Raw genomic sequence first — 19,364 nt, forward strand, 5'->3', positions numbered from 1 at the left:
TACTGAGCTATCTTCTTAGTCCTAAGTTTTTTTTAAATTTTTTTGGTCTTTAATGTTGTACTTCTCTTTCTTTCAATTCAGATCTTTCACACATTGTTCCTGAAATATTCTTTCATTTTGTTGTGTGGTGCTGGTTATAAAATCCAGGGCTTTGCATATACCAGGAAAGTATTTTATGATGGACCTATGCTCCCATTCCCCTGACATTTTATTTCTAAAATATAACTTTGTCTTTTCCCTAATTAAAATATTTCAAGCAAAGGAGAAAGTGGGGGGGGGGAGGGAATTAACATGGGATTTTTTTTATAATCATGGAAAATGCTAATAAAAATTAAAAAAAAAATATTTCAAGGGCACTTATAGGTAAGGGTTAAACTGCAATGTACAGAGGAGCTTTTTTTTCTCTCCCAAGGTAGGGTCTCACTCTAGCCCAAGCTGACCTGAAATTCACTATGGAGTCTCAGGGTGGCCTTGAACTCCTGACGATCCTCCTACCTCTGCCTCCCCAGTGCTGGGATTAAAGGCATGTGCCACCATGTCTGGCTTCAGAAGAGCTCTTATGATCTGGCTTTGTTCTCTTTCTCTCTAACTCTTCTTATATTTATGCTGGAGATATGGTCTTTAATTTTCCAATCCCCCATCATCTCACATTTCTATGCCTTACTCCGTTCCTTTTGTCTAAAATGCTCTTACTGCCCCCTCTCTTCAAACTTTGCAAACAAGCATATTTTCAAGACTCAATCTGGAAACATCACTTCCTTCTAAGACATCACCAGGTTGAACTGGCCATTCCCTTACTTTTAGGCATCCACTAAACCCTCTAAGATGCTTATTATTAACATCCCTCCAATACTAGAAAGCTCTTATTTCACACTTGGATTTGTGTATCAACCCTTTCACTCCTTCCCCCAAATATACTGTTAGGTTTCTAAGGTAGGAAGTAGATTTTTTTTTAATTGGACACAGATTATACATATTCAGGGAATACATATTCCTTTTCCTTTGGATCTCTATGTCTAGCTTGACATATTGCTCAATAAACTTTTGTTGAATGAATGTCATCTTACCAGTAGATTAAAATATGGTTTTACGTATGATTTCTTAATTAAGAAAAAGTATAAACAGCATTTAAGGGGTTTCTTTGAACCAGTGATCTAAATTGCTAGTTACAATCTGTTAACAGAAATCTGAAAATGAGCTCAAACAAATGAATTTTTCCATACTACAGCCTATTAAGATACATAGAAATGATTTGTATCTATTTCACACAAACATGAAGCCTCCTCAGTTGTAATTAATTGCTTCTGGTTATGGATTTTAAACAATCTATAACAAACAGTACATTCACATATTTAATTTTTACTTTATTTTTAAAATTTTTATTGACATTTTCCATGATTATAAAAAAAATCCCATGGTAATTCCCTCCCTCCCCGCCCCCACTTTCCCCTTTGAAATTCCATTCTCCATCATATTACCTCCCTATCTCAATCATTGTATTTACATATATACAATGTATATATTCATTTTTATTTTAAAAACTGCAAACACTAGTCTTTATTTTTGTTTTGGGGGGTGATATGCTGAAACAAAAATAACATTGTGATTTTTTTTAACAATGTGCAAACTTACCAATTGCAGCATACAAGCTGCTGCCAAAATGGCAACAACTCGACTGGGTTTTATTAAGACGTCATCTCGATACAGTGACCCAAATGCAACCTGCAGTGCTGAAAACCAAAGCACATATGCAGAATGAAGTATTAATTCCATGCAAAAGAATACTGCAGAAACAACTGACTGTCTTCACATGCAAGGACACCTGTTTCAAGCTGGCATGTCCAGAAAAGGGTAAGAGAAGCAGTCCTAATGGCAGTAATGGTGACTGATTGATGGTGTTAGTGACAATGTTGTAAATTATTTTATCAACCCTACCTGTATTCTTCGATATCTAATCTTGACTGTTACTTGTCAGAATTAAGACACCCTTGGAAGTAGTTCTAGAATATTCTCCTAAGTGAGCCAATCATTAAGTATAAATACACATATTCCATCACTCCATAGCAAGGATCTCAATCACTATGTAGCTCAAGCTGACCTTGAATTCATGACAATCACCCTGCCCCAGCCTCCTATGTACTGGAGTTACAGGAATGCACCACAAGGCTAGCTTCCATGACAAGTTTAATGCTCTTTCAGTACTTTACCACTGAGTATGGAAAAGCTCTTGGTTATGTCTATACCACACTAAAGTCCAGCTCCCCACAGCTATCTAAGCCTTTCCATCCTCCTTCCACTGCCACTTTCATCATTATTCTACATGGTTCGCTTTGTAAGTATCTCAAATTTTCTCTCTGCCCATGTATTAGGCACTGGGTACCTCTGTGAGGCACATAAAATAAGGCAAGCGAAAGGAGTTGTGGAATAGGAAAGAATAGTTTGACCTGGAGGCTTGTTAAACAGCTCTGAGATTCAAAACAATGCCTCATCTCCCCCAGCCTCTGCTAAGGATCCTTCCAGCGCCAAAAGAATACTGACTATGATTCATACACTTACTATCCCTAAAAGGATTTCCACATGCAAACTTTTTTCCTTTGTTTTTTGGTTTTTCAAGGTAGGGTCTCAGTCTAGCTCAGACTGACCTGCAATTCACTATGTAGTCTCAGGGTAGCCTTGAATTCATAGTGATCCTTCTACCTCAGCCTCCTGAGCGCTGGGATTAAAGGTGTGTGCCACCATGCCTGGCGGGATTTATTTCTCCCAGTGCTCAAATCCAGGACTCTGCATTGATGGCAAGTGCCCTTACCACTTGGCTACATCTCCATTATTCAATGTATAACTTTTCTTAAAGTAGGTTATGCTTTTTTCCTTTTCTCTACATTTTTCATATCCCAGGCCAACATGATAAAGCTCCCATACTGACAGTGACAAGGAGGAAAGCAACTGATAGCAAAAGAGTTACTGATACAAAACCATCACCGTTACACATAAAATGAAGCTCCTTTTTTCTAACCTACAAATCAGGAATATTTATTTTCTTCCCAAGGAATGAAAAGGTTGTTTTTATGATTTCGTATAATAGTAGTCATAAAGGTAGTACCTTCTACGTCAATATTCTGGTCAGGAATCTCCAGTTCAATAATATTCATGCTGGATTCTTTCCAGGAACCACTGAACATGCTAGAAAAATAGCCAGACTTAAAAAAAAAGGGGGGGGGGAGTCAATGGCTGTCCAGTGCTTTGCTTTCCAAATTATTTTCCCATTTCTAACTCCAAACAATTATCCTATCACAACTACCAACCATATTATTTCAAAAGAAAAAAAAATTGTCAGATAAATGTATAGTAGAAAACATTATCAGCTATATTGAAATACATGTTTAGTTTATACTGCTTTAACAAAACCTACCTCAAATTCTTATATTACTCTCAGAACTGAATTCTCATATTACTATTGAATGTGGTTAGCTTCTTAATTAGTTAAAACAATTTCTGGGCATACTTTCCTTCTTAATGAGGTTTTACATTCAAGGTTAGAAATTAAAACAGGTACTTGCTTGCAAAACCTAATTGACTGAGTTAGACTCCCCAGTATCCAAGTAAAGCCAGATACACAAACTGGAAGATGTGTCTGGAGTTGGTGTGCAGCAGTGGGAGGCCCTGGAACACCCATATTAATTCTCTCAAATACATAAATTAATTAAATTTAAAAAAGAGAAACTGTACTACTATATTTAAGCCTTTCTAACAAATATATGGCAGTGTGCATAATGGATATACAATAATGTACTCGGGAGACAAGAGGAAACTGAAAGTTCTCACAATCTGGTATCCCTACTGCAGCCTTAATGGTAATTAAAGATCCAGTACAGTCCCAAGTCAGTATTAAAGACTGCACACTAAATAAACCAGAGCTGGGCGTGGTGGCACATGCCTTTAATCCCAGCACTTGGGAGGCAGAGGTAGTAGGATCGCTATGAGTTCAAGGCCACCCTGAGACTACATAATGAATTCCAGGTCAGCCTGGGCTAGAGCAAGACCCTACCTTGAAAAACAAAACAAAACAAACAAAATCAGGGAAAATCCACAGTTTGGTTTATCTAACTAGAATGTAATGGACCTGAATTCTAGAATTCATCCCTCATAATTAGAATAACTGTACTTTAAACATTTAATTTTTATTTATTTGATTGGGGGGCCAGATAGATAAAAAATGGGCATGCCAGGGCCTCCAGCCATTGCAAATGAACTCCAGATGCACACGCCACCTTGTGCATCTGGCTTACGAGGGTCCTGCAGAATTAAATCCGGGTCCTTGCAGGTAAGCACCGTAACTGTTAAGCCATCTCCCCAGCCCCATTATTAGATTTTAGAATGGATCAAATATTAACCAGTTGATTTTTAAAGCTTTAGTTATATTCATTCCTTTGTATCTGTAGGGCATCACTTCCAGGGCCCTCTGTCAACAGTAAAACTCAGATGCTCAAGTCCCTTATATTTGCATTAACCTATGTATATCCTCTTATATACTTTATTTTCTTTTAGTATTTTAGTTGCAAATAGAGAGAAAGAGAGAGGTAGAGGGAGAGGGAGAAAAGGAGGGAAGGAGGGAAAGAGGCACGCCTAGGACCTCTTGTCACTACAAACTCTAGATGCATGTGCCACTTTGTGCATCTGGCTTTGCATCAGTACTAAGGAATCAAACCCAGGCTGTCAGGCTTTGTAAGCAAGTGTCTTTAAATGCCGAGCCATCACTCCAGCCCTTCTTGCATACTTTAAATTACTTATAGGCTGCTTATACTACCAAACTAATACAAAGAAAATGCTATATAAATAATTAGCTGGATTTTTAGGGAGTGACAAGTACGTGTTCAGCACAGTTGCAATTTTCTCTTTTCAAGTATTTTTATCTCAGAATTGCATCTGGGGATGTAGGACCTACAGACACTGAGGGCCACCTGTAATCAGAAGGCTCTGTGAGTACAGGAACAGACTTGGTTTCTGTCCACAAAGGACACACATGTATCAAGAGGCCTGAACTTTAATCAACAAAATTTCAACAGGGGTAGTTTTCCAGAGGCTGTCTCATCCTTGGTCAAACACAGATTTCTTTTTCTTTTTGAGACATTTAGAAGAAAGATGTGGCTATGATTAATATTCTGGTAATTCTCTGGAATGTATTCTTTTATTTCTTAAAAAAAATTGACCATATTCTTTTTTAAAATTAAAAAAAATATTTGAGAGAGGGGGAGCAGAGGCAGTGAGAGAAAGAAAAAGAGAGAGAGAACGGGTGCACCAGGGCCTCTAGCCACTGCAAAGAACTCAGGTGCAAGTGCCGCCTTGTATATCTGGATTTACGTGGATACTGGAGCACTGAACCTAGGTCCTTTAGCTTTGCAGGAAAATGTCTAAACCACTAAGCTATCTCCCAAGCCCCTATATTCTTTAAGTCAAAGTAAAGTTGTTTAAAAAGAAATAATTATAATTATGGAAAATGTTAATAAAAATTGTGAAAACAAAACAAAAAAAAGAAATAAACACATTTTGGGCTGGAGAGATGATTCAGTGGTTATGGTGCTTGCCTGCAAAGCCTAAGGACCCAGGTTCAATTCTCTAGTACCCATGTAAGCCAGATGTACAAGGTGGCACATGCATATAGAACTCACTTGCAATGGTTACAAGCCCTGGTGCGCCCATTCCCTCCCTCAAAAATGTGTGTGTGTGTGTGTAAAGAAATCTAACACATTTTGATTAAAATGTGAAAAAAAAATCCCCAAATGTTTTTGCTGGAATATTCTACTCTGTCTTTCTAGTCATTATTCTCCAAACAAAAAACACCTGCTCCACAGGTCCAGAGTTCACTAAGAAGATGAAGATGAAGGAATAAAATACCAAGATTTTAGCAACATTTTATTCTAGTTTAAAAACTCTATGACAGTTTAAAGGTTAAAATGGGTAGCAGACAGGAAAATTTTCAGAACAGAAGTCATATCAGGTACAATGGTTAAATGACAGTTTGCTGGTCTTGTCTTTAATACAACTGGATTTTCTAGAAGAGAAAGAAGGAAAAGTGTTAACTTTCCATTCACTTTCCTCCAAGCAACATTTCAGATCAATGGGTTAATATGAATCATAAACAAAACAAATTTAAAAATCTTAACTTTTAAAAGTATTTTATTTATTTGAGGGGGTGCAGAGAAAGAGTGAACAGGCCACTGCAAACAAACTCTAGATGCATGTGATACCTTGAACATCTGGCTTACATGGGCACTGGGGAATTGAACCTAGGTCCTTAGGCTTCGCAGGCAAGCGCCTTAACCACAAAGCCATCTCTCCAGCCCCAAATTTTAACTTTTAATGTTAAAGACTTTCTCCTCACTTGTCCCATCATATTAGCAGAAGAGGTGATGCGATGGTGGGCAGTGTGACAAAGAAGTGAACTCTAGTGAGACAACAGAACATGACTGAAAATTTTCACTTACTAAAACAGAAAAACAAAATACTTACTTGGCATAAATATATTTTGTGTAGGCTCCATTCTTCTCCAAGAGCACAGATCTTGATATCACTGTTTTCACCATTCAGAAACAATGTTTGATAAATATACTTAGATGTACTCTTTAATTTTTTCCTGTTAAGAAAAATACAAAAGCTATATACACACATACATACACACACACATACATATATAAATGACATATATGTTCAGTGGAAGAAAGCTAGCATGCACAAAGCTCTGGGTTCAATCCTCAGCACCAAAACAAAAAAAAAAAGTTTTTCTGATTTTGCATATATTTCAAAATATTCCTGTTGTTTAATTTCTGTGAGAATCCAGTGTGATATTATACATTCACACTTGACCATGTCTGGAAGAATAAATGATCATGGCAATTATCTCTGTGGCTCTCTACTGACAGCAGGTACACAGGGCAGCAGAAGAGGGAGACTTCTCTATTTGCCTTTTAAAAACTGAATTTTAACCAATTTAATTGTATATTCAATAAATTAAGGTTAAGTAGGCAATCACTTTTTGCTTAGTTATTTAGATACCAGTGCTATGAAGGATTTCAGTATGACTTCCATAATCTGCTATGCAACTAGAAAATGAAAATCCACAGTAAAAAATTCCTTACCCGAGTAATTTTAAAAATAATTTACAGCCAGGTGTGGTGGCACACACTTTTAATCCCAGCACTCAGGAGGCAGAGGTAGGAGGACTGCCACTGAGTTCAAGGCCACCCTGAGACTCCATAGTGAATTCCAGGTCAGCCTGGGCTACAGTGAGACCCTACCTCGAAAAACAAACAAAACACAACAAAACAAAACACAACAAAAAAATTTAGAGAGGCTGGGGAGAAGTCTCAGTTGGTAAAGCACTTGCCACGAGGACACAGTTTGGATGTGGCAGTTTGCCTGTAATCCCAGTGCTCCAGAGGAAAAGACCAGAACCCCAAATCTTGGTTCAAGAGAGAAACCATGTCAATAAAGTAGAGCGCAAACTAGGAAGACACTCAACTTTAACCTCTGGCTTCCAAATGTGTATACACACACATGCATGTGCCACGCATGTGAACAAACATACACTGACCACACATACACATATACACACACAACTCACAAAAAGAACTTCATGGGGCTGGAAATATAGCTCAACTGGTACAGTGTTGACTTTGTATGCATGAGGCATGTTTAATAAACCCCAGTACCTCCAAAACAGAAATGAAATTCACATTTCTTATTTCATTAACAAGTTAAACTAACTAGCTTTAAACTCATTGTTAAACTCATTGTTTCTCCCCCACTCGACAAATGGTCTGCCACCTTAGATCAAAGAAAAAATACTCAAATGAGCTGGGTTGGTGGTGCATGCCTTTAATCCCAGCACTCAGGAAGCAGAGGTAGGAGGATCACTGTGAATTTGAGACCACCCTGACACTGCATAATGAATTCCAGGTCAGCCTGGACTAGTGTGAGACCTTGCCTCGGAAAAAAAAACAACAAAAAAACAAAAAAAACCCACCTTAAATGAGAAATATTTAAGGGGCTACTCAGGAGGGTGAAGCTGCAAACTCTGAGCACCCCACCACTAACTTCATGATGAGCAGAGCCTATGTGAGCAAAGATACTGAATTTTTACATAAGGTTTATTTTCAAAACCCCCTGATTTTAAAAAGTTTGGCAAGGCTGGAGAGATTGCTTAGTGGTTAAGGTGCTTGCCTATGAAGCCTAAGGACCTAGGTTTGATTCCCCAGGAGCCTTGTAAGCCAGACGCACAAACTGGCATGTGTCTGGAGTTCATCTGCAGTGACTAGAGGCCCTGGCATGCCCATTCTCTCTCTGTCCCTCTCTGCCTCTTTCTCTCTCTCAATTAAATAAAGTATTTTTTTAAAGTTTGGTAATCATGGGGCTAGGGACTACTTGCTTACTAAGCATGAAAACCAGCACTGCAGAAACTGGTTGTGTGGCACGTACATACACTCCCAGTACTTGGGAGGTGTAGGCAGGAGGATCTGAAGGTCATCCCTGAAAATGGGTTACAGGAGACCCTACTTAAAAAAAAACAAAAACATACATACATATATGTTGACAACACTGTTGTAAGAAAAAGGGTAGAAGGGATTTATTAATTTTTAAAATGTGATCAATTCTTGTAACTCTCCTAGAAGTTAAAAACCTTATTGTTTCTTTAAAAATTTTTTCTGAGGCAAATCCAACGGACTGGCAAGCAAGAGAGAAAGGGAGAACTGGCACACCAGGGCATCCAGCCACTGCAATCAAACCCCAGATGTGTATGCCCCCTTGTGCTGTGCATCTGCTTATGTGAGACCTGGAAAACTGAACATGAGTCCTCAGGCTTTGCAGACAAGTGCCTTAACTGCTAAGCCATCTCTTCAGCCACAAAACTTATTTTTTAAAGAATTTTTAGGATAATCATTAAATTATTATATTTATTGAGGGAAATAGAGCCACGGAAAGGCATCCATGTGGCTACAGATCCCACATGGAGGGCCTGGGGAAAAATGCATGGAAAGAAAAGAGAAAAGTTCAAGGAGTTTCTGCCATGTGGAGAGCTGGAGGGGATAAAGAACCCATGAAGAGGATAAGGGCTGGGGGGGGGGGGCCTTCCCAGCTGGGCCTGGGTCAAGCCAGCCCAGGCCCAGCTGAAGGAAAAACCAAAGAATTTTTTTTTTCTGAGCATGGTAGTCCACACTAATCTGAGCACTTAGGTGGAGGCAGGAGGATCAGGAATCAGGTCAGCCTTGGCTACCTATGGAGTTTAGGGCCAACATGACACCCTATCAAAAAAAAAAAAAAAGAATGAAATAATTGTTTCATTGTCTGGAGCCTCTTCTTAGCAGTATTAATGTTAATAGCACACGTGACTGGAAGAGATGGCTTACTGTGTAAGCATGAGTACCCTAGTTCTGAGTCCCAACACCCACATAAAAATCTAGGCATGGTGGCATGCACTTGTAATCCTAGTGCTGGGAAGATGGAAATGAGAGAATCCTTGGGGCTACTGGCTAGCTAGTCTAGCCAAATTGCTAAGCTGTGGGTTCAGTGAGAGGCTGTCTTAGAAAATAAAATAGAAAACAATTGAAGAAGCACCTATTATTGACCTCTGGTCTACATATGCATGCATATATGTATGTATAAAATATATATGCATATATATATATAAATAAAAGCTGGGTGTTGTGGTGTGCACGTGTAGTCACAACTGCTTGGGAAGCTGAGCTAGGAATGAACACTTCATCGGTTTTGTCAGAAATAAGTGAGACAAAATATTTTTTGTTTTCTGACAGCAGAATGAGCTCAAATTTATTTTCCATCTTTCCTCAAATCATATTAAAGAATGAAAACATGAGGATACTGCTCAGTGGTGGAGCAGTGCTGGAAAGAGAAAAGTATGGTGGTGGAAAAAAGAAAGAAAAAAAGAACAAAGCATGAAAGAGAGGAAGAGCCAGGTGTGGTGGTGGCTCATGTTGGGGTTTACCCCAGCATCTGGAAGGCTGAGAAAAGGGGACTGTGAGTTCTAGACCAGCCTGGGCCAAGAAGGGAGTCTGTCTCAAAACCAAACAAACAGTAGTAGATGTACAACAGGATAAACATGTGAGTGGGCTGATGACTTGATGAGAGACTTCTAGGGATCTAGAAATCACAAGATAAACTACAATAAGAGCAGTGAATGACACAACCCAAAATACAGTATGAAGTGCTCAGAGGTTCCTATCCACCTTTCAGAACCTGAGGGTGGAGAGGAAGGATAGGGACTGAGCAGAGGTAGTAAATGACACAGGAGATAGGCCACTTGTTCTCCTAGTGGCTTCCCCATCTCCAAAAACACAGAGTATAGGTACCTGGACAAAACAAAACAAAATAAATTCCAAAGCTTTTCTAGAAAGAAATGGAAAGCTAGAAGGAGGAGTAAAGCTCTGGTGTAGGTGCCAGAGTTCTAAACACAACAATCTGTTAGCTGTTAGCTCCCAACTATTCACCCTAAGTAATGGTTCCCAAACTGTGTGTCAAAATACCACAGCGAATTCACACACAGACTTTTACTTTATATCGTGCCTTTTGGAGGCAGGGTCTCATGAAGCTCAGGCTGGTCTTGAACTTAGATCTTCCTGCTTTCACCTCCCTCCAAGTACTAGGATTATAGGTATGTGCTACAATGCCTGGCTGGAATATTTTTAAATTTAAGGAAACAAAACTTCTGTGTTTCAAACAAAATGTAATTTACCACTACTAAGCTGTCTGTTTGGATCTAACCATGAGGTGTTTCTTTTAGATCAGGTGTGCCATGAAAAATACTGAGATGGGGGGGAGGGAATTACCATGGGATTTTTTTTATAATCATGGAAAATGCTAATAAAAATTTTTTAAAAAGAAAAATATTGAGATACTAAAGGCACTGTGAATCAAGAAAGTCTAGCAGTCTATGCTCTAAAACAATGCATACTCCACCCATATCCAAATTAGTCTTCCTACTCAAGATTTACTGAATAGGATTTACTCACCAGACAGACACACACACACACAGAGCTACTCATACTTAATAGAACAAATGACAAAGATTACTACACATAAGAAAAATTAGTAGAGTGGGAGGAAAAGGAAGGGGGAAGGAAAAGGGAAGAAAGAGATGGAAGGAGGGAAGAGAAAAGGAGAGACAGATAGGCAGAAAAGCCCCAGAGGAAATATATAATACAGGGAAATGACAAAAAAAGAAAACACAGCCGGGCGTGGTGGTGCATGCCTTTAATCCCAGCACTTGGGAGGCAGAGGTAGATCAGCCTTGGGTTACAGCAAGACTCAAGACTCTATGGGGGGGGGGGGAAGGAAGGAAGGAAAACACAATCCAGGACTGGAGAGATGGCTCATCAGTTAAGGCACTTGCCTGCAAAGCCTAAGGACCCAGTTTTGATTCCCCAGTACCCATGTAAAGCCAGACAGACTAGGTGGCACATGTGCCTGGAGTTCGTGTGAGGTAGCTAGAGGCCCTGGTGCACCCATTCACTTTGATCTCTGCCTCTCTCTCTCTCTCAAATAAATAAACAATTCTCATCTATGTACTGGGATATGTTAAATTACTACATTTATAAGATAACAGGATGTGGCAATAAAAAACTACTCAGGAGCTGGACGTGGTGGCGCACACCTTTAATCTCAGCACTCGGAAGGCAGAGGCAGGTGGATCGCTGTGAGTTCAAGGTCCCTCTGAGACTGCATAGTGAGTTCCAGGTCAACCTGGACTAGAGTGAGACCCTACCTCGAAAAATCAATCAATCAATCAATCAATCAATCAATTACACAGAACAAGAGTTATTTTATTTGAAAGCTAGTATATAAGTCTCTAGACTGTGAGACTTCACCTATTCCAAAGCTGTCAAAAGACCCACACTTATGGACATTCTAGTTAAACTCTAAAATACCAAAGACAAAATTTCAAAAACCCCAGGAAGGGGGGAAAAAAGCCACCTGAAAGGAAAACAGAATTAGACCAGGACTAAATCTTATATCCACACTCAGGCCAAAGGACAATTAAGCAATATCACCAAAGATATGAAAAGTTACTATAAAGTACCATATCCAGTCAGAAGACAAAAACTAGACTTAGTTTAATATTTAAAGATGCACAAATTACCCCCACTTGCACTTTTTCTTGAGAAAATGCTTGGAAATACAGTACACTAAGATAAGTGAAAAAGATAATTGGCCAGGGAGATGACTTAGAGGATAAGAGCACTTGCCATGCAAGCATGAAGGCCTGATTCACACTGAGTTCAATCACTAGCACCCACACTGACAGCTGGGTTTGGCCATACTCACCTGTAGCCCCAGTCCTGTGGAGTTTTAGAGACCACAGATGCACTGGGGCTTTCTGGTCTGCCAGTCTGACCAAAAACGGCAGCTCCAAGTTTAGCAGGAGACTGTCTCAAGTGAACATGCGGATGAGGGATAGAGGAAGACATTCAATGTTCTCCTCTGGCTTCCTAAGGTGCACACATGGAACATACACACACTCCAAAAAAGAGAGAGATAACAGTAGTTTCAATCTCAGAGATGGTGTGAAGTCAGTCCAAGGATAACAACAGGCAAATCTAGATGGGAACAGGATAGAAGACCCTACAGGGAGCTGCAGGTTTGAGGAGATGGATTCTTCAAAAGATTTTTTTAAGGGGCTGGAGAAATGGCTTAGTGGTTAAGGTACTTGCCTAAAAAGCCAAAGGATCCACGTTCAACTCCCCAGAACCCACATAAGCCAGCTGCACAAGGGGGCGCATGCATCTGGAGTTCGTTAGCAGCGGCTGGAGGCCCTGGCACACTCATTCTTTCTCTCTTTCCCCCTTCCTATTTCTCTCTCTCTCAAATAAAAAAAAGAAAAATAGAATATTTTAAAAAAGTTTTTAAACTTTTAAAAGCTCAAGATATGATGAAAGAAAGAATATTATTATTTTTTAAACACTCAAATAACCCAAGCTGACAGTGAACTGTGATGATGCCCCCTCAGTTTCTAATTGCTGGTGTTATTCATGTCTTTCAACATCTAAACATTAAAGAGAATTATTCTTTTTTGTTTGTTTGTTTTAAGGTAGGGTCTCGCTCTAGTTCAGGCTGTCCTGGAATTCACTATGTAGTCTCAGGGTGGCCTTCCAAGTGCTGGGATTAAAGGTGTGCGCCATCACTCCCGGCTCACCTTCTTTTCTTAACAGGGGAGAAAAAGGGAAGTTGGAAATTCTAGGGCAGAAAGAAGTATATCTAAAAAAGACACTGACCAAATAAACAAATGAAAATGGCCCAACTGCCGGGCGTGGTGGCGCACGCCTTTAATCCCAGCACTCGGGAGGCAGAGGTAGGAGGATCGCCGTGAGTTCAAGGCCACCCTGAGACTCCATAGTGAATTCCAGGTCAGCCTGGACTAGAGTGAGACCCTACCTCGAGAAAAAAAAAAAAAATGGCCCAACCAGAAGCACTTGACAAGATGCAAGAGATTTCAGGAACTGAACATGTACCTTATTGTTTTGCTCTTTTCAGCACCAAATAAACCAAGCATGGTCGCACAGGCCTTGTAATGTCAGCACTCAGCAGGAGGATCAGAAGTTGAAAGTTTTCCTGTGCTATCAAGCAAGTTTGAGGCTGTTTTGGGATACATGACAGCCTGTCTCAAAAAATAAAAAAGATTCCACCTTCTATGAGATTAGAAATGTCTCCCACTTTGAATAGGCAATGGGCATGGGACCCATCAAGTATGACTTGTAATCGTAGCCCACAATCTGCAGTGAACTATATAACAATATATACTGTTTACAAAAATACAAATTTTAGACAAGCTATACTTAGAACAATCAAGACCCAGTGCAGAATAGTTTAACATTTTTGTTAATGTAAAAGACAGGCAATTAGAAAAAGTTGTAAGTGCTGACAGAAAGCTGGAAGAAGCCATTCTACATGTAGTTCAATGGGAGAAATAGATACCACCAGTGAAGATACTCAACAGTGGACACTGCAAGTCTTATAATTGGCCAGCCAGGCCAAATAAGCCAATGGGTGCAATAGTAGCAGGTCTGTCATGGTGGAAACCAACTGCCCTCCAACTGGACTGGAGGCCCACTCCATGGGGGGGGGGGAAACACATCCCTGATACTGAAAACTTAAAACAGGGGTAGTCATGAGCCCTAGGGGTGTAACATCTGCTGATGTCTGGAAAAATGTATATACTATGCTTATCAAACTGCACAGTAAGCCCTTCTCTTAATATTTATACCCTTATATTTACGCTACTCTCACTTTGGGTAGAGAATCTTCTCTTTTCAGATGGCAGGGACCTTGGGATGACTCAGAAGGTATCATAGTGCTGGAAAAGTGACTGGAGTACTGAGTAACATCTCGATCACACCTTCCAAGGCTCAGGGTCTAATGCAGAAGAGGCAGTGGAAAGAATGTAAGAGCCAAAGGCAGAGTAGGACTCCTTACAAAGTGCTCCCTCCACACATAAAATGGCCTGTATATCCATGACCTCGCCATGCCTGATACTACCTACACAAGACCATCATAAGAGGAGGAAAAGATCATGACATCAAAATAAGAGAGAGACTGATTAAGATGGGGAGGGGATATGATGGAGAATGGAATTTCAAAGGGGAAAGTGGGGGGGGAGGGTATTACCATGGGATATTTTTTATAATAATGGAAAACGTTAATAAAAATTGAGAAAAAAAGTTATAAGGTAGAGGGCAGGCTTGGAAGCTGAAGATTTTCATGAGCTACTTGGCTGCGTGGGAGAGAGCACAATATGCAACCTCAGAATGGGACCAGGGCTAACACACAAAAGTACAGGTCCTAATATCTTCTCACATCTACAGCTATATAAAGCCAAGTCATGCAGCTTCCACTAACACGCACATACTAAATTTTGACATGCATTTTTTTTCTTTTTAATGTTTATTTATTTGAGAGACTAAGAGAAAGACAGATGGCAAGAGAGTGAGCGTGGGCCCCACTAGGGCCTCCTGCCTGCAAACGAATTCCATGGACACCGGGGACTTGAACCTGGGCTGTCAAAGGCTTTGCAAGGAAGTGCCTTTAACCGTTAAGCCACCTCTTCAGCCTGCATTTTCTTTTTAAAAAATAGTTTTATTTATTTGATAGACAGACAGACACTTCAGGGGCGCCAAGGCCTTCTGTCACTGAAAAGAACTTCAGAAGCATGCAGTACTTTGTGTATTAGGCTTCACGTGAGTACTGGCGAATCAAACCCAGTCCGTCAGGCTTTGCAAATAAGCACCTTTAACCGATGAGCCATCTCTTTAGCTCCTTTCATTTAAAATCGTGGGTTTTTTTTTTTTTTTTTTTTTTTTGAGGTAGGGTCTTGCTCTAGCTCAGGCTGACCTGCAATTCACTATGTAGTCTCACAGCGACTTCAAACTCTGATCCTCCTACCTCTGCCTCCCAAATGCACCGCCACGCACGGCGAGTGAATTATTTTTGAATGTTTCATTTAAAAAATACTCTGATTCTACCAAGACCTTAAAAGTAAAAGAACAACTTGATTGTTTTTATTAAAATATATCCTGGTGTACATCCTACTTCACAAGTGAATTTTTTTTCATCTTTTCCCGCCAAAAGGTAAACAATCTGCGGCACTAGTACTCAGACCCACTGCCAAGGACTTAAACTGGTGCGTAGTTTGACTTTATTCCTAATTCCAGGAGAATGCATAGTACTGACCATCTAGCTTCACTTTTACAAAAGAAAATGGTGTTTAATTACTTCCTGTTCTTTTAGTAGGTAACAACAAAGGTGACCATCTCAAACACTATGATGTATGTGCCTTATTCCTCTTGATGCAAAACACGATACCTGAGGTTACTCACTTAGAGGGTGAGCTCTCCAGGAGACACAACCCCGGGCTTGGTGTTTCCAGTCTCAGGTTGAGAAAACAACCCGCCGGCGATCTGCGGTTCACGACGCAGAACGCCCCATTTCCCCAACCTCCCCGGAATGAAGCGGGATCTGCTAGGCACAGCAAAAGCTCGCGCACCGACCCCAGGAGGGCTCGGCACAGCGCCCACCCTCAGAGGCCGGACTTGCCCGCATTTCCCGTCAAGGGCACTTCCGCCCTTCACGGACACCGACGTCCTCCGGCCCAGCAGGTGCGGCGCTCCCTGGCGTACCTCCGAGGCGTGTTAAGGAGTCGCTGCTGCTGGTCACCCTCGTCCTCGTCCGTGTCGGAGTCGGGGTGACAGTAGCAGAAGGACCCGCTGCTGCGCTTGCGCTTGCGTCCGCCGGGACAGTAGCAGAAGCTGCGGTCGGCTGCATCGTGGCCAGCCTCCAGCCTCCGAGCGGAGCCCCCCACCCCAGGGCCCGGCTCCGGCTCCGGCTCCGGCTGCGCTCGGGCTCGGCCCGGCTGTCGCAGCACTCGGCTGCTCAGCGCGCCCATGGGAAGCGCGCTTCAGGGAGCGCAGCGACAGCGCTCTGCCGCCATGGCCCCGCCGCCTACGCGGCCACCGCCTCTCGCGCGGCCCCAACGGTTGCCACGAACGCCAGCGTCTCCATCCTCCGCCCCGCGCACTTAGGCCTCCAGCTCTCGCAACCGCGCGGGATGCAGGGCGCGTGCGCGCAGAGCCTCCGGAAGGAGAGCCAGTTACCTCGTGACGGACGGAGCCTGCGCGGGCCGGTGCGCATGCGCAGGAGCGCGCTGCAGTTTCCTCCGCCCTCCCCCCGCCCAGCTCCTCACTCGCAGCCCCCGGGGCGGTCTTCCAAGTTTGGCCTTAGTTCACCCAGGTTCAGTTAACGTGCCTCGGCCTCGGGCATCTTTTGCGGTGGTCCCCGAACAACTATTGTAAAATCTCAGGTGCCTTCCCCAAGTGTAATGTTCACTTATTTACTCAGAAGACAGCTCATCTTCAGTCCCTAAGAATCCAACTTGGCACCTGGGCTTTGGTGGCTGCCGTGAAGCAGCACCAGCAGGTCTAAGCCGTGTTGAGCGGTTCGGTCCTTCCAGGTTTCTCCAGATCGATTCCTAACCACTTTGCTGTGAACTGTGTAACTCACACAGCAGCTTCACATAGAGTTTCGGAAGAACATAAGAGTTGAAGACACTTGCTTTAGAAGTGTCCTAGGGGGCCTCTACTACGCTCTGAATGACCAATTTAATGGCCTCGTCCTTGGGCGCACTTTGGGAGCACTTAGTGCAGCGAATAAGCTGCATGTGCCCGCGGTCTTTCTTGGCTAGACCTTTGTTCCTTTACATTTTTATCATCTTGGAAGCCAGGGCCAGAAAAAAAATTTTTTTTTAAATCTTGGTTTTTGTTTTGTGAGGCTATGCAGACTGACCTTAAATAGGCTGGGATTCCTCCTGCCTCAGCCTTCCGTGAGCTGTGAATTAAGGTGTCAGCCACCATGCCAAACCTTTTGCTGCTTAAGTAAAATGTTTATAATCAGGTATTTTTAAATTTAAAATCTATTTATTTATTAGAGAGAGAAAGAATGGGCGAGCCAGGGCCTCTAGCCATTGCAAAGGAACTCCGGATGCAAGTGTCACCTTGTGCATCTGGTTTATGTTGGTACTAGAGAATTGAACCTGGGTCCTTACACTTCACAGGCAAGTGCCTTAACCACTAAGTCATCTCTCCAACCCATAATCAGGTATTTCAAATGGACTAATATTATCATACTTGAATCACATGCTCCCTACCCATTCAGCTTTTTTTGAGGCATAATGGATGACTCATTTAAAAATAGAATGATAAAAATAAGCCCCTTCTCATCCTCCATTTCTGTCTACCCCTTAGTGGTGGTGATCACAATCTTTAGAAAGAAGTAGATCATCATTCCCTTGCATGTCCTTGTATTATTCCCACACACAATGTATTTTCTTTTGCACATTTGGACATATAATTAAATGCAATCAGACCATTCCTATCATTTGTAACCTTTCTCCTCTTCCAAAATGACACTTTTGATAGTTTCTAGTTAATTTTCACTGCTTATTGTAAGATTGACCCATTATTTATTTACTCTCTTATTTGAAGGACTTAAAGTTAATTCTACTTTAGTGCTTTACAAATCATAAGTGAACATTGTGTGTAAGAGACTCACCAAGAAGGTGCCTAGAAATGGATTTTCCAGGAAATTTTCAACTTTATCAACTCTTGTCAAATTGCTCCAATTTACTCTGCCATTAGCAGTATATGTACTATGGGGGCACCAGAAGGCTGGTGTCTGATTCATCTCTGAGAAATTCCAACTGAGAGCACCTCAGTGAGGGAGCTTGGGTTAGAAATAGAAGAGAATGATGGCTGCAGTGTGATTCACTCAAATGCACAGAATCAACATAAAATGTGCAGAATTCATCTTAAATCTTGTCTGGGTACAAGGGCAAATAGACTTTAAAATGGAGAACCAGAAGACTCACCAAATTCCTAGGGGCTATAAAAGAAGCACATCTGCATTGGCAAAGAAACCTCAGATGAGTAGCTACCTGGGGATGGGACTACCAAGGGAAAACCCAAGATTATCCACAAGTATCAGCTATAAATATCTGCCACAGTTAAACACTGTCTGAGCAGTGATAGGCAAGAACTCTCTCTCTCTCTCTCTCTCTCTCTCTCTCTGTGTGTGTGTGTGTGTGTGTGTGTGTGCGCGCGCATGTGCGAGTGCACAGCCTAAACAGAAAAATAAGAGAAATGAGAAATCTACCATCTCCCCTTCCCATGAGCAACAGCCCGGAATTGAATGAAGGAAGAAGCTTCAACTGTAAACAGTATTTGGAATTTTGACTGGTTTTATTAATTAGTAAAATGACACTCCTTTAGGACCTCAAAGAACCAAAGAACCACACAGTAGGACTTCTTAAAACCTGAGAGCAAAAAAGAAAAGCTGTGACAGTATCCTCTTCATGTGCATCTAAGGACAAGAGGATAACCAGGTTTACTGACTAGATATAAATGGCCACAAGAGAAAAATAAAGCTGTTTCATAATTAGATCTCAAATCCACACTAGTTTAATGTAATCTAGGGTGGCTTTCTCACATATTCTAGAAAGCTTCTGGAAGCTTTAATAAACACAGTGTGTTTTAAATTCCTTTTGTGTGTGTGGGTATTATGTGTGTTTTTTCAGTGCTGGGGATTGAACTCAATCCAGGGACCCATGTATGCTAGAAAAGCACTCTACCACTGACCTATGTATCAGCCCCTGAAATTTGTTGTAAAATTGTTGTTAGTCATTTGTCATCTAAACATAAAACTTCTACTAAAACCAAAAGCAAAAACCTCGTAATACTTCCAAGGCCTAATGAAGTTGATGTGGGATTCCAAGGTGTTGAGGTGGTGCCCTTACTGCCTCTAGTTAAAGTTAA

The 19,364-nt window shown here is 41.3% G+C and overlaps 1 protein-coding gene and 1 pseudogene across 1 annotated transcript in view; both read right to left on the reverse strand.

The window, feature by feature from the left end:
- Gmcl1 (germ cell-less 1, spermatogenesis associated) overlaps nucleotides 1-16,565 on the reverse strand; it is a 68,876-nt gene extending 52,311 nt beyond the window's left edge. Inside the window, exons 1-4 of the mRNA XM_045152496.1 lie at nucleotides 16,179-16,565; nucleotides 6,508-6,631; nucleotides 3,101-3,197; nucleotides 1,633-1,730 (exon numbers count right to left, since the gene is read on the reverse strand). Of these exons, the coding sequence (XP_045008431.1) occupies nucleotides 1,633-1,730; nucleotides 3,101-3,197; nucleotides 6,508-6,631; nucleotides 16,179-16,444 (585 nt within the window). The 5' untranslated portion in view covers nucleotides 16,445-16,565. The remainder of the gene's footprint in view (nucleotides 1-1,632; nucleotides 1,731-3,100; nucleotides 3,198-6,507; nucleotides 6,632-16,178) is intronic.
- A 323-nt stretch (nucleotides 16,566-16,888) lies between these two features.
- Nucleotides 16,889-17,266, reverse strand: LOC101612314 (annotated as a pseudogene).
- Nucleotides 17,267-19,364: the final 2,098 nt, after the last annotated feature.

This window comes from Jaculus jaculus, chromosome 6, assembly GCF_020740685.1.
Source record: "Jaculus jaculus isolate mJacJac1 chromosome 6, mJacJac1.mat.Y.cur, whole genome shotgun sequence".
NCBI classification, from domain to species: Eukaryota; Metazoa; Chordata; class Mammalia; order Rodentia; family Dipodidae; genus Jaculus; species Jaculus jaculus.